The following is a 16257-nucleotide window of genomic DNA, read 5'->3' as shown; positions in this document are numbered from 1 at the left end:
TATATATATATATATAAAAGGATTATAACTATATACACAAGAACTACGAGTAGCTAGGGAAGCGGAGGTCAGCTAAGCTGCGCTCCACTGTTCCAACGACCGACACGGGCGGTAAGAAGGAACTGAAGGGCGGCTGGGTCAGCAGGGGTATATATCCGGCGCCACTCCAGGGGGCGCCCTGCCGACCCACCAAGTGTTGCTAGGGTAAAAAATCTTCCGACGAACGTGCACGCGGCGCGCACACACCTAACTGGAATGGATATGAGCAAGCACTCGAAGAAGAATATATCTTATTCTGTGGAGCTCACACTGTGTACATGATGAAGCATGCAGAAGTGCTGCTGAGATTTCTCAGTGCATCACATTATTATGAAACAATATCTTTTAGGACATACTCTGAAAGTGTTTTATCTTCTGCCTAAGGACCTTATCCTGCAAATGCTGCCCTAGTTCATACTACAATGTGCAGTTCCACTGACGCACAATAAACAGCACTGTATTTAATGGTAAGTAAGTGTTTGCAGGATCAGGTCTTATGCTGTGAATGTGTATCCCTGTTGTTACTTATGGGCCTGAAACTGTAAGGTGCCATGTGCTTCCTGTGAGAGGCGGAGCACCATGACTTCCACATAGAACTAAGGGTGCCCACAGGATTAGGGTCAGAGTGTTTTATTGCTTCCTTCCATAGATTCTCTGCATTCCCTTTATTAGAGGAGTGTGAATGACACCAGAAGTAAGGAAATGCTGCAGATTTACACTTTGCTGTCATAAGTCCATTATACTCAGACTTGGAAGAAAATTTTAGGATTCCTTGAATTTAACAGGTCTAATTCTGCACTGAGATGAATAGACACACCTGTCACTGTGCGCATATTGCAGGGCCACATCCAGCCCTAATAGGCTTCAACTTCCTCTACCTCCTTTGTAGGCCTGTGCTACTTGAACATCTCAGAGAAACAAGAGCTGACAAGAAAAGGCTTCGCAAAGCTCTGAGAGAATTTGAGGAACAGTTCTTTAAACAAACAGGAAGGTAAAGCAAAACCTCATGTATTTTAAGTAGATTTTTATGTTTCCATTAAAGAACATATTCTTAAGCAGCAGGGCAGGGATTTACCTATAGTAACTGGGCTGGGGGGAGTGGGTGGGGTTGTGTTATCTTTTGTGCTTTGAGAGTCCCAAGGGGAGCTACAGTTCAGGATTGGAAGGGGACAGCTGGGAGCACCGTGGAGGCATCAGGTCTCTATGCAGATGATTTTTTGCTTGGATAATTCCTTCAGGATCTGTGCAGATCCTTGGAATTCTTCCAGGTTTAGGGTAGCCCCCATAACCTATCCTGTGCAGCTCCATAGGGAACTCTGCCAGAGGATCAGTTCAGAAATTTCCTTCCCTAGGCTTATTGACAGAAGGAGCAATGTAACCCCTAGGCAGGGGTTGGAATAGTCCAGCAGCAGCTCTGTCTGCCACACATGCACTATTAGGATCTCTTGATTTACAGAATGTATATGCGAATAGGTAGTGGGGTTTTTTTTTTGTTTTTTTTTTTTTATAAATGTAAACCTGAAATGTCACTTACCTGGAGACATTTTACCATGACTGGTATGTTGGTGGCAGGCAGCTCTGTCCCTTTCTTAAATTGGCTAGGCATGGCCACAAGTGTAGGTAGTGCAGGCCTGATTGAAAGCTCATTGACATCAATAGTCTTTCCACTGAGTTCAATGGGCTTTGGATTAGTCCCTGTGAGCAGAGAGGAGCCATTTTGTTGTTGGTTTTAACGCAGACCCTATTGATGAGGGTTTTTTTTCTGTTTTGGTGTTTTTGGGGAGGAGGGTGTTGGGGGTTTATTGGTAAATTCCATGTTATACCTAAAACAAGGTGAGCTTTCATTCTAATTTTTCAAAAATGTGGCCCCCTCACACTTTCACATCACAATATTGCTCTTACGAGGACCAATGTGTGAGGGTATAATATTTAAATTGCTCAATTTGCTTAAATGCTATTGAATTCATGACATGTCCTGAATGAAAACAACTTTAACTCCTTGAGTGATCTCAGGTAGGTCAGGATGATTTCTTATTGTGATGAAAATCTGCAGAAAGAACTTGTATGGTCTCAGACTCTATGGGCTCAGTCCAATGCCCTCTGGATCAATGGGAGCTTTTCCATGGATTTCCCTGGGCATTGGAGCTGGTCTATACATGGTTCAAAAAGAAAACCGTTAAGTGTGGTACTATAGTAGTTATATTTTCCATAATACTATACAACAACATATCTGCATATTTTGGAGTGAAGTAATTATTACTTACACAGCTGACAAGAAATGTGATTGCCTTGTATAATCTAAACCTCAGAATTCAGTATTTTAATTGCCATTCCTATAATCCTACTTTACGATAGTATGCTCTTTTTATACGTCTATGGGCATCTACAATTAGAAACAAATACAAAAAAAACACGGTGGAACTAATTTTAAAACCCATTTTTCTTCTGTGTCATAAAATGACAGAGCTCTGTTTGACTGTTTCAGGAGTCCACAAAAGGAAGATCGCATACCCATGGCTGAAGAGTACTCTGAATATAAGCATACAAAAGCCAAACTCAGGCTCTTAGAGGTTCTCATCAGTAAGCACGATGTCTCTAAAACAATTTGAAGTCAATGAAATACACAGCTAGAGTTTGCTAGCAAACAACAAACAAACGAAAAGAATTTTACAGGTCTGGGTCTTTCTGCACAGTTATTAGACACACTGAGCATCTGATGCACTTTAATAATCTTATTAACTGAGAGAAGGAGAGGATGGCAATGTGTGTAAGAGTATGTAAATGAGAGTGAGTGAACTGTATTTTTTCCTTTTGGAAAAGCCTTGAAGTGCACTATGATAATCTTAGAAGTTAAAGGGACACTGCAAAGTAGTTTTGGCCCTTAGTCTAATCCGCTTTACTTTAAAATGTATCCATTAGGGAATGCCCTCCAGATTCTAAAAATAATCAGAAATCCACCACTCTGTCTCACTCAAAAGCAGTGCAATCCACTATTTCTGTAGGCAAAACTACTTACATCATATGTTAACAAAAAACCTGTAGACCAAATTCTACCCTTAGATACATAGGTGCAATTCCCATTGGCTTCAAAGAGTGGTGCATATACATGGACAAAATTTAGCCCTGAATTCTTGGAACTGAGTAAATTGAGGCTGCTGGAGAAAAAGAACGTGGTAAAATAATTGCCAAATGCAATCATGTTTTTTGCAAATGAGAAAACTTCTATTTGGCAAAGCAACAGGGACTCAGTGGGTAGGCAAGGAATGCCTGTTTCAGGTTTGCCAAAGGGTAGTATAAGACCATGTAAAGGGCACTAGGTGCTGGCCTGTTAAATATGGTTGGCAGTTCCCTGAAAAAAATTCAGTAAAATAAATTGATCATACATGCTGATATTTAGTTCTGTATTAAACATAGCACTTTATTTTGCCTGATGCTATAAAATTTTGCTTTTCGGACTACCAAAGCTTGTTTGGAAGCATGCACTTTGTAAAATGTTAAAGTATTTCCTGTGTTAGATATCTATATTAAAATAATGAGGAGAATAGTTTATTGCATTCTGACAAAATATTTTGGATAGATAAATGTATGCAGTATATAACTGAACGTCATGGTTGTGAGATGAGGAACTCTGGCCTTCTTGTTTCCTAAAAGTAAGCCTACAAAAATATTTTTCTGTTGGAATTATGCATCCTTCGGCACACCCCACTTTGTAAGGTAAAGGGATTTTCCTCACTCTTGTGATAGATCATTTCTATGTAAAGTGCAATATTTCACAGAAGGATAGTCGGCATTTTGTATTTTTCATTACAAATCAAAGGCGGGTGTAATGGGGAAATGTCTAACCCAAACATGAAGGAAGAGCTTAAAAAGGAAATGCGTTGCATCATATTTAGTGTTTTGTTTAAATTAACATTTTGTATTAACTGCATATAAGCCACCTGTTTTACTATCTTATGGAAACGTTCATTTTCTGAAGTCTATTCTATACCAATCATGTTTGTATTTATATTTTATGTAATGTTTCAGCATGATTTTAAGTAGTATACATTTTCAAATGGTTTGGAGGAAAAAGTGTGACCACTACACAATGTGGATTTTTTTTTTTTTTTATTTCTATGAGGTTTGCTGTTTCACTGTATTGACTTGACAATTTATAACTTTTATGAATCAGAATGATCTCCTTTCTAAATCTGTTTTAATTAAAGTAATCTAAGAGCAACAGGAACAGATACACAACTATTTGAGGTTTACAAACTACATCTTTGATAAGAGAAAATGGTTTCATGACACATGTATACAACTGCTATTAAAATGTACTCTATATATTCTATATGATTGTATAATATTTTATACAACAGTACAAATAAAATATTTTTCTATTATATTTATTATGTTTAAACACAATTTTTGTTTCCAGTTAGCTAATATAAATAACACTGTCAAACAACAAGTTGGAAGTGCTGACATTTCTAGGCTTCGAGATTTAAATCATGCTGCAATTACAACCTTTCATGCTGTTTGGAGTTATCCCAGTGTTTGTTCAGTAGATTAAAATAAATGCATATTTAAACACCATTATAAGCCATTATTTGTATTTTGCTAAAGCATTTTATATAGGTTTTTGTTATGTTTGGCCAGGAACAAACAAACAAACAAACAAAAATTGCAGAATCTAGATGTAAATGTTGTCAGAAAGAAAATCCAGGACTTCTGTTCCCCTGATGCTATAAACTATTAGAAGGAAGGAGGGAAGTTATACTAAAAATGCTATTAATGAATTTGAAAAACTGGTGTTTGCTTTTGGTGACAGCGGCATGTGCATGCTTCTGAAGAGAACATCTGACGATGGAAATGGACAACAGAGGTTCAAAGCCTCCTAAGTAATGGGGTACGGATTAACGTCCAACACTGATGTTGCAGGTCTTGCAACTGGGATCTTTTTTTGCATTTGCAGTAGACGAGCTCATTACCTGATGACCAGTAATTTCTGCAACTGTGCCAAGGGAAAGATCCACAGGATCAGTGTAAATTACTTCTAAAATAACATCCTGGGCATGGTGATAAACCATGATGCCATCTTCTTCAGCGCAGGTCAGAAATTTATTATCCTTTGAATTTAGCTGAGGAAGGCGTTGCTTACAGAATTCATCTCCAGGTGAGCCAACAGGGGCAATAACAAGAATGACATAGTGATAAGCTGTGTACATGCAGTAGAAGTCCCCAAAGTACAAGTTAGTATTTGGATTGAAAAGTTTTTCAGCTGAAATCTCAAACCTGTATCTTCCATAAGGTGAATCTTGTGGTGGCTTCCCTGTGTTAAACTCAGTGTTGCAGCTAAAGAAGATGCCTTCCAACTTCCCACTGATTGGAGAGCCATGGCTACCACTGTTATCCTTGACAGAAGGCTGCATTGCATTTCCATGTTGGTCTCTAAAAATGAATGACTATTATTGTTTATTTTGCAGTGAAGAGTACAACTTTGATTACTTATAGGACTACCATCGTGTCACAAAGGATACAAAGAGAAACCAGTCATTTGAAAAATAAGGTAAACACCACCTCACTCTCAAAGACAAATAAATGAAGACATGACCAGGGCTCAGGGTGAGAAGGAACTGCTTTTCCATCTTGTCTCTGCTTCTGGAGGTAAGTTGTATGGAAAAAGAGGCAAAAACAGTAACAGAAAACCCACCCACCATATTTTTCCCCAGCAACTGTAATACTAGTGGGATTTTAAGTCTACATTGAAAGTTACAAATGAACCCAATCATATTGCAATATTTTTTTTTTAATATTTTCAGTGGATGTTGTACACACACATTCACATGATGGCTAGGTCCTTCTCCCCCCCCAGTGACACTATGGCAGGGAATTGCCCACGTGCCCCCCCAAAACCTGCGGCTTACTTGGTTCCTACTTATAAGATCAGGAGTAACTTAAGCAGACTCAAACACAAAAAGTCTCTCTCTGTTTTATTTAAATAAGTCTTCACAGATTTTTAATTACAGGAGTACTTAACCCATACAACCACTGTGGAGTCCTGCCCGTGCAGCTCTGGAAGTTAGGAGTAGTGAAGATGATAATCTCTGTCTAATAAATGTGAGGAGAATTAATCAGTTTTGGCCCCACTAAGACTCCCTTTCATTTTCTTCTAAAGAAGCTGTTTCTCCACATTGTTAATACATGATCCAATTTGGCTGCCATCGACTTGAGTGGAAGCAGGACTGGACCCAAGATGAGATATAATTTGGTTATTTCCAGCTGTAATTATCCTAAACCCAGAAATACACAAATCCAATCCCTTGCATTGCAGTTCAACTGTTAGTGAAGTGCACCGACTCTGTGTATGTATGTATACATATACAAACATGTCCAGGGTATAGCTCACTTTCTGTTTGCCTAAATACTTTCAAAGTGCAATGAATCTTCAGCACCCTCCTATCTAGAAAAATTATTTTACTATCACCACTTGGCTTAGGTCACTTCTCTTGTCAAAGCTATGACTGATTTCCTTTTGTTTTCTGCCTTGGTTGTAGACTATTAAGTCTCAATGATAAGACACTTCCAGGTCTCATAGCCACCTACTCCTTTACATTTCACAGAACTCTTGCCACCTACCTGGTGTGCTAAACCACCATCATTTCTTCATGCAAATTGACAAGTCTTAAAAACACTTTTCAGAATGCTTTCTAACATTAATTCACCAATGAAAACTGCTTTTGTTAAGAACACCATGCTCAATTCAGGCCATTATCTGGGAAGGTGGGGCACTACATGCTGAACTACGTGAGCTGTTTCTCGGGTTGGTGGTAGCAAGAGAAGCTCTAATGCCCAATGCTATAAATATCACGTGAGCGCTTTTCAGTCACACACACTCAGTATAAGGACAAACAAAATGGCCGACTGACTTGATGTAGTGCCTTGATGCAGCATGTAAAGGACAGAAAGTCTCCCTGTATAGCAGATTTCCCCCTTCTCTACCCTAGTCATTTTGATTTCAATAAACCAGCCTTTGTTAGAAAAATTTGTTTTCAACCAGGAAAATGCATCTGGATGTGCACTACCTTAAACTAGAGCCCACCTGCCGGTGGCATAACTAGCAGCTATTGCCCAATACTGCATGTACAAAACTCCCTTTGAGTTCAATGGTAGCTGTGCTCCTGTAACCAATTTAAACATCAGGCAAACCCAGCATTGGCTTTATCTGTAACTGGCACAGGTGAAATTTGTTAGCCTGATGGGTAGTTTAACCTTTACAAGCAAACAGATGATGCCTAGTGGTTGCTCACTGTTTTGGATAGTTTTGGGGATGAAGTGGGGTGGATTTTTATTTTTGTGACAGTCCAAGGTAAACCCTTAACTGGAAATTCCTAACTGGAATGCAAGGTTGTTTCATTTTTTATATGCTCATGGAAAGCAGGTTTAGTCCTTGCTCCTACTGAAGTGAATGGGAGCTATGCTAGTGTTTCTTACACAGTTACTTTGTAAGACAGTTGTTAACCATGATATTGGTAAATATACTGTCTGTCAAAGATGGTTTCAAGTGGCACATGGAACAGTGGCTTTATCACCTATAGTGCTTGCACCTGAGAATTATTGCCATTTCTAATCAGACACCTTCTTCTGACTAAAATTTTTCATATAGCTGTGAGGTAAACTTCAGAAGCTTTCTGATGCTCTCAAGACCACCATCTTTATATTTGCAGAAGCAATGCTCTGGGAAGATAGGGTCTTAAAAGAAGATTAAGTTGTTATGAATTAAACAAACAAATTAAAAAAAAAAAAAAAAAAAGGCCACCTTCTCTGCAACCTGAAAAATGTGCTTGAAGCTGTATTTCCGTGACAAGATACTGACATCCAGTGGCCAATTAGGCTAATTATAGGTTAGTATTCATTAGGGAGTTGACACTTTGCATGCTGTCTATTTAAAGGAAGCAGTCATGATTAAAGTGTATGTTAATTATATGCCACATTGAAAAAAGAAACCGTAATGATGTCGCAGGATCAAGGTTTACCTAGTAAACAGACCAAGGTCTTGCTGTGTGCTGTACAATCTCTTGAGACCCCCAGTGGAACACTCCCACTCTAGCCCTAAATACACTACTTTGTGCACTACTGTTTACTACTTAGAAGCCCCTGGAGCCCATTAGAGGTCTTCTGAATCATAAGGCAAAACAACACTGAGGCAGGAAATGCTAGTTGAAGGGTTACACATGATGCTGATGGTCACCAACAGCTTAGTCTAGAGCACATCGTACCTTTTGAGCCAGAAATTCTTTGCCAACTGTAAAAGACCCTGAATTTGCCTGTTTCTGAATATCTTCATGTATTCCTGAGGGAATTATGCACCAAAAAAATTAAAAATTATGCACCAAAATTCCGAAATGTAATTTGTCAATAAATGAATGTGGTTCCAGCATGGCAGTGGGGACCACAGGCCATTGGCTGCACTGAGGTGGGAGAGCACCCTGAAGCCCCCACCTCCCCCAGTACAGGGACTCAGCAGTGAGGCTGCACCTGACCCTGGCATAGTGCAAGGGCTGGGCCTGCCCTTCTGTGCCAGGCGCACCTGGTGTGGGTAGGCAGGCTCAGCCCAGCAGGATCCAGGTGTGGGGCAATCTGGGTGTGGGCAGCTCAGAGAGAGATCTGGATGCACAGGGGCTCACTGGGGGGTTCAGGGGCAATGGGACTCTGCAGGGGATCCAGGTAATGGTAGCTGGCCTCAGTGTGGGGGTAGGGGTGGGGTGGGGGGGTGTATCTGGCTACCTTCAGAGTTTTCAAAGCTCTGTGAACTCAAATGTGCACATACTGTGAACTATGAAAGATTCACCCATGTGACCCCACCCAGTAGGTATGAGGATCAGGTAAACCTGGGCATTCCAAAAGGATGATATGCTCTTATTACAGAACTCAAAGGCCTGATCCAGCACTTAGCTGCTCCAGTTTTCTGCAAGTGTTACTTCACTCAAATTGAGTTACATTTGAGTAAAACTGAGGTAATGCAGTGTTGAAACAGGCCCAAAATCTTTAACGTATGCTAAAGTATAAGAAATAAGTATGTTTAAATTTCTTTAAGGCAAGTAATCAGAGATTCTACCACTCTGAAAGGCAGTACAAAAACAGGGTTCTACTGCATTGTCATCCGCTAAGCAATGTACCTCCAAACCAGTTTTCTCCTAGAATACTACTCTTGCCATTGCATGGTGTCTTTTCCTAAGACACTGTTCAATCAATATCCTGAGCTCTAACCTCTAGTGTTGTGGGTGATGACATCTATATTTTGATTGGATAACTGTCTAGCTTTGCTGCCTGTGCAAAAGAATATTACAACTTCAGCACTAATACGCAAAATAAACAAATAAACAAAAAACCCACGTTAAGAGACCACTAAGGATGCACAACAAGGCATTCAAAAGTCAGTAAGGGATAGAGCCACAAAAAGATTTAGGTGCCTGACTGCCACTGTAGACATCTACATCCAACTCTTAGGCACCACTGTGATCCTCAAATCCTCTGCTTAGCTGCCACGTAATGCTGGAGGCACCTAAAATCCCTACGTGCTGGAGTTTCCACCATTAACAAGCCCTAGGCACTTGGGTTTCTGCCACTGAACATGTGAACAGCCAACTTAATCTAGGGAATCAGGTGCCTAAACCCCTGCAGACTAGGCATTCCTAGCTATTGTGCTTGTGAGGACCGATCCAGTAGACATTTCAACACCTACGTTTCTCTGTGGATCTGACTTTAAATGACACTATTCAGGTGGCATATGCTCGAGTACAATGTGCACATGCAGACACATGAGACACATGTATACATCAAGTACTTGCAGGCAAATGTATGCACAAAATTGTACATCCCTTATCTTTAGAAATATTCTGAATTTTTAGTACATCAATCATCATCATTATTACCTAGTTGTTAGACTATGATGGTGCCTAGAGGCTTACTCAGGACTGAAACTCCATTACAGCAGGTGCTGTGAAAACACAGTTTCTACTCCAAAAACTTATTTCCTATTCAGATTCAGTGCTGAACTGTACAAACTTACATTAATAAGTCACTTCTCTTCTTGAACTGGAAATGTAGTGCACAGACTGTCTGTTGTAAAATTGTGGCTTTACTTAATACACATTTTTATGTTGCATAGAGTTTTAATACTTAGCTGGAATTACTCTCTTAATGTGGACAATTTTGCATGTGTTTTTCTTACCTGATATAATCAAAATATTCTTTGTGCTGATTCCGATAAAAAACAGAAAGCTTAAGCATACGTCCTGCAATCACTTCAGCTTTTTCCAAAAGCTGTGTTAGATGAACTTTTGAATAATCTGTGAAGAGAAGAATATCTGCTAGTAAGAAAGAAACATCATCATCTCCTAAATCACAGTCTAAACTTATTTTGATGCCTTGTACAAAACAGACAAAGGGTGGGAAGGCAAAGAGCAGCAAAGGGCCAGATTTTTGGGACTTAGGCATTAGAGCTTCAAAAAATCTGCCCCAAAGTGACAGTCAGTGGAAGAGCCAGGCACAAAATCCCCATCCACCAGACCACATGACTGCTTATGACTGTGATACGTGGTAGTTTTCACAAGGAGTTGTCAGCATTATCTCCTACTAATGTTATTTTCCATTAGAAACTGCTCCCTAATTGCCACGTGCCTACAACCTCGTAGCACAACATACCACCACAGATGAAGTACTAGGGCTTTGATACAACCCAACTAATACAGGGTTAAACTCACTCCAGTGCAGTTAGCACATACAAAGACTCACTAAAACTCTTAATGAGTAGTACAGGGCTTTCGTACAGGCAGGCGCTGTGTACTGGGGTGAATTTCATCCCAATGAAGCTGTGTGTAAGTAAATTAGGAGCCAAATGTATGCTCTCTGGAGCACAGGACAGGGTGGGGTGGAGATGGCGGTGCACTGAGGCTTTCCACAGGCAGCCTGCCTAGGGGTCGTGGGGTGCTGGGTGCAGCATGCTGAACAGAAGCACTTGGACCACTTTCAGGAAGCTTCACAGTTGCTTGAGGCTAAAGACTGATGCAAGGATGGCCCTGCTTCAGTTTGGTTCACCAAGCACCCAGAGTGCCACCAAGTGCAATGTTTGGACAACTGCTCATGGTCTGTGCACCAACTGATTTGTATGCGGGTACACCAGGAGGACAGTGTGTGAGGATGGGGCATGCCGGTGTCTCTGTGGCTCCCTCCCAACAAGGCACCAACAAAGGAGCAGCCACAGTTTGTTTATACATTTTTTAATAGAAAATAAGCTGCCTAAACCAACTCTTCCATTTCCAGATGTGACCGGTACTGACTACTGACAATTATTCTGTGTCGCAATAGCTGATACAGACAGAAACTAATCCTTTTCATATAGCATGTTTGTTTTCTTTCTCTCCCTATGTACTGTATCTTTTCCCAGCAATCTTACCTCCTGTACAAAACTCTATGATTTCACTCCACTCAGAAACAACGTAATCCCCATCAACTTGCTTTGATGCTGTCTGCACTGCTACTGTATATTCCGTTCTTGGGCTCAAGAACCAGTGTCCACGAACAGTCATAGGGAGAGGAACAGCTTTTGCAACCAGTTTAGTGGGTACATCCTAATGGGACAAAAAAGTATGATCAGTTAATTGAGCAAAACTATATTCAGAAAGTTGTATAAATTAAGTGGGGGGGATGAAGTTCAATAACCTTATTTTAAACTCCTTAGGCCCAAATACTGCTAACTTTTCTCACACAAGTACCATAGTGAAGTTAATAGGATGACACACACACTAGGAGGGGGCGTGAGATTTAGCCTTTAGCGAAGGGCAGTCTTTTAATATTGGGTCTATGTGAATATAGACTAATATTACATGCAGCATAGAATATACACTATAGATCAAGGACATCAATTTGTACTTAAAAATGCAAGCCCATGGGATGAAGACCATAATTTGATCATGATACACTATCCTACTAAGGAAATGGTAAGGTTGTTAAAACATAAGCTTAAAAAGTCTCCTCTCACAGCTTTTAACTAAATGTAACTTCACTGGCATACTGCCTGATTTACACCAGCATGAGGGAAGACCAGCCTTTCACACAGCTCAGCACAAGATAAAGACAGTGATGCTTAAATGTTTCAAACCCACTGCTGCATGTGTTAAATGCATCACAACAAGCCTGTTTAAAAATAGCACACGGGAAAGGCAAATGCATGCCTTTACGCGAATGTGGGCTGTAAGCTTTGTGTCTATCACTGTAGTCTTCTGGTTTCTACTTTTCCCCTGCTGTTGTTTTGCTGTGGCAGCGCTTCAAACTACATTGTGCTGATAACAAAGATGGAGGCTCTCTTTTGCAGCTAGCAAAGCTCACAAAATGCTGCAATGCTTGAACTCCACAACATCAAGGACTGCAGCTTAGATGTCGCCACAAGGGAGTAGATGGTATACAAGGTTTCCTTGCCAGTACTGTGCAGGAAACATGGCTGATTTCTGCATCCTTCAAAATCTTGTAGAAGATGGTAACAGCCTTGATCTTGGGAACAAGCTGTGCAATAATAATCAAATAGGCAATATTGATTAACTTAATTGTAATCTTCTATTCCTCATTTGTGTGTAAGCAAGCTGGATGGTATTAGCTATAGCAGCATTCTTGGGAACAGGCAGGTAATTTTAGAATTAGTATTAGTTGTATTACCAGAGCACCAAATAAAAAAAAAGAGCTGTGAAATAGCCACAATTTTTTCATCCATCAGAATAGCAAATAGAGATGGTCAGTATTCACTGATTAAAAGCTACAAAGGCTGACTGTCATTGTGGGATCAGAGCCCAGGGGGAGAGAATCTGCATTTGAGAATCTGCATTTGAGAAACTGAGGAAATGGGCGGAGTGGTTGCTTTCACCGGGGATGGCTGTGAATGAGGGATTCATTGTATCAAGGTCAAATGGTGAAAAGGGATCCGGGAAATTGAGGATTGGTTTACACTGAGGTTACGGCAGGAGGGAATCAAAGCAAGAGGCAGTGGTGATGGAGTCCCTGTACTGGAGTGATGCGGGAGTTGGAGGTGAAATGGGATGGAATGTGGAAGAAATTCCCTGCACATGGGATGGATGGCAGATGGGACCCACAGCATCTTAAAGTGGCTGCTGTCATATGAACAGTGGACATTTTAAAATAACCTAGCTTCATCCAAGCACAACTGCCAGCTAGCTAGAAATTAAAAAAAAAAAACCCTCAAGATTTTGCATGATCCATAAACATCGTCTGAAACAATTTTTTTTAATTAAGAAAAACGGTTTCTTTTCTGTTTGTTTTTATATTAGAAATAACATGTTTTGTCTTCCCTGTTTGTGTAAGAGGACTATTTGGAAATCGAAAAACTAGCAGGAATGTGACACAACAAGACAGTGAAAACTGATTAGCCAAGAGAAGAGATTTCATTTAAAAACTCTTTATTAACAACTTGTTGAGGGGAAAAACGCTTTTTGTCAAAGACTCAATTGCCCAGTCTCTTAAACTGATGCCTGAGAAAGCTCCCATTCCAGTTACTTCTATGATATTGGGGCTGATTCCCCCCACCCTCTAATGTGGGAAGTTTCAATTGAAAGTTAGTGTCAGACTGTGAGATTTAGCATGGGCATCTTGCTACTGTAAATAGGGAGACCGTCTTCTTTAATAAAGAGACAACATTATGCAGAATCCAGGCCAGCGATGCAGCATGGGTAAGGAATCACAGCCATTGACATACAAAACCAGTCACATATTTCAGAGTCCTTGACTCTGTGAGCAAACTCTGCAAATAAAGACATAAGATGTCCCTGGTCACAGGTTGTAAAGGCCTCCACAGATCCCTAATCATAATGTCACTACTCAGCCGACAGCAACAGATGAGCAGGATGGGACAGTGAAGAGTTAAGGTTGTTTGGTAACCTTATTTGTGCATTTTCCTATTTTAATATTTGGGTTTTTTTTTAGTGTGCAGACTGAAATGTGTTTTGAGAAAACTACAATGTACACTAATGGGATTTTCCCCCTTAACTAAGTGACACACACACAAGAGGGAAGCAGGAAAAACAAGGATGAAAAAGAAAAACAAGGAAAGGGTTTAAGAAATGACATTCCCGTCCCCAGCACTAGACCTTACACAAAACTGCATCTTAAATAGATGTTATAGGACTCCAGCCAGACTGCACTCAGCAGAGCTAATGGACTCAGCAACCTGCTAGCGATGCAATCATTATTTAGCCTCCTTATCATATTTCCTGGGGACGTACAAAAATTGTCTTAATCTTGGCTCTAGTTTCTGTGCACATATCATAGAGGTGGTTATTGCCCCCATTAATTCTGCCTTCTTGGGCTTGCCACTGAAGGCTCTACGTCTTCATACCGCTAAAATGTAAAATAGTACCACTACAATTTTTCTAGAGCAGAGGTGGGAAAATTACGGCCCTGGCCTCTCCCTTGCTGTCCCCCTTCCCCCGCAGCCTCAGCTCACTGTGCTGGTGGTGTGGCTGGCTCCCACTGGGCAGATTTACAAGTGAACACAGGTTGCCGTGGCACGGGGCCCCCCCAGTAAAGGGGGCCCCAGGGCCGGGCACTCAGGTAGCTCAGTACTAGTGCCCCTCCCCGCAGGAGAGCAGGTGCGCAGTGCAGGTGGCAGGAGCGTGGCTCGAGGACTCAGGAGGAGCACCAGGCGGCCGCACAGCCCGACAGAGAGAAGTGGCGCTTTGAAGGGAAAATTGCTGCTCCTCCTGAGTCCTTCGCCCATGTTCACAGGGCCATATTCTGAAAGGGGCTTGGGGGGTGGGGGGCGCGGAGCGCAGATGTGTGCGAGAGATGACTTGGACTGAGGCGGGTCTGCAGGTGGAGAAGACAATGGGAGAGGCACCACCTGGAGAGGGTGCACCAGCTGGCAGAGCTAATCCCTGTGACAGCCAGCAGGAGGCACCGTTGTGGTGAGTAGAGTCTGTCACACAGGGGCTATATGATCATCTACACAACAAGAACAAAACTTTATTCAAAATATAAACTATTACTTGCATATGTTGTTATGGCTTTCTGGAAGTCAAGACTTTCTGCCTCATGATGAAAGGCAGGATAGATCAGTGGAGAGAGCAGATAAAGTCAAGAGAACTGAGTTGTGTTCCTAGCCCTGCTACTCACTGCTTTACTCTGAGCAAGTCACTTTGGGTATGCCCACTCTACAGGAACTGCAGCAACACAGCAACAGCTACGCTGACAGAAGAATTCTTCGGTCAGCCTAGCCCCACCTACACCAGGGGCTAGGTCGCCTTAATTATGGCACTCAGGGATGTGAATGTTAGCTAGATCACTCTAAATTTTAAATGTAGACTAGGGTTCAGTCAACCTCTTTGTGCCTGAGCTGCTTCACCTGTAAAATGGGGATAATAAGTTACTCACTTGGGTTAAATGCTTTGAGATACTCTGATGAAAAGGGGCTATAAGTATAAACTATTACAACTAAAAATATATGGGAGGCTTTGTATGTGTCAATATATTAAACACACTGAGTAATCTATTCCTATTTAGCAGCGTACTTAAAGACTTTTCTGAAACAAACTTATTTGTAGATATGGCAGGTGGCTTAAAAAACTGTTCTTAGCACTAAAGACAGATTAAATGAAACACAATATCCTTTGACATGTACTATTATTAAGCTATTAAAATAATGGTCCTTGGAGTTCTCCCCTAAAACCCATCTACCGTACTTATTTCAATCCATCTGAACAGAAATAATCCAGCTTTTACCTATTCACTAACCAAATTAGTATCAACATGTTTCAAGTTACATGCAATAAGACTAAACAGATCCTATTTAACCATCATTTTAATTGACACCACCACCCCATGAAGTTTTACAAAAGCACAGGTATCCATTTCCTTTTGACCAAGTAGTTTACCTCAGTGAGGAGCCAGGCAATTGCTGAGAAAAGAAAAAAAAAGAATGGCCTATCCTTATTACATTACTTGTATCTATAAACAGTTTATAAACTGATTTAAATGTTGAAGTAACAGGTACACTAATTTGCTACTGATCCTTTCTGGACAGTCATAGCTTTTACATCAACACATTTATATTAATTTGTATTTAGAGGAAAAAATATGAATTAAGAGATACCCAGAATCAAGAATCCACCTGATAAAGCATTTTATTAGAAAAAAAGTATGTTTAGCCTTTCAGCATAAAATGGGAATTTAACT

General features: G+C 40.7%; 2 protein-coding genes across 6 annotated transcripts in view; one reads left to right on the top strand and one right to left on the bottom strand.

Annotated features, from left to right (window-relative positions):
- Positions 1–4423, top strand: part of FAM13C (family with sequence similarity 13 member C) — a 247065-nt gene extending 242642 nt beyond the window's left edge. For all 4 annotated transcript variants that reach the window (XM_075072582.1, XM_075072581.1, XM_075072580.1 and 1 more), the window contains 2 exons: positions 929–1030; positions 2525–4423. In XM_075072582.1, coding sequence (XP_074928683.1) covers positions 929–1030; positions 2525–2648 — 226 coding nt within the window. In that variant the 3' untranslated portion in view covers positions 2649–4423. The remainder of the gene's footprint in view (positions 1–928; positions 1031–2524) is intronic.
- The window catches only part of PHYHIPL (phytanoyl-CoA 2-hydroxylase interacting protein like), a 97105-nt gene continuing 83546 nt past the window's right edge, over positions 2699–16257 (bottom strand). The window contains exons 3-5 of one of the 2 annotated variants that reach the window (XM_032796802.2): positions 11477–11651; positions 10253–10370; positions 2699–5469 (exon numbers count right to left, since the gene is read on the bottom strand). In XM_032796802.2, coding sequence (XP_032652693.1) covers positions 4935–5469; positions 10253–10370; positions 11477–11651 — 828 coding nt within the window. In that variant the 3' untranslated portion in view covers positions 2699–4934. The remainder of the gene's footprint in view (positions 5470–10252; positions 10371–11476; positions 11652–16257) is intronic. The other variant, XM_032796812.2, reaches the window with a different exon arrangement.

The sequence above is a fragment of the Chelonoidis abingdonii genome, chromosome 15 (assembly GCF_003597395.2).
Source record: "Chelonoidis abingdonii isolate Lonesome George chromosome 15, CheloAbing_2.0, whole genome shotgun sequence".
In the NCBI taxonomy this organism is placed as follows: Eukaryota; Metazoa; Chordata; order Testudines; family Testudinidae; genus Chelonoidis; species Chelonoidis abingdonii.
This window is presented reverse-complemented; position numbering and strand designations above follow the sequence as displayed.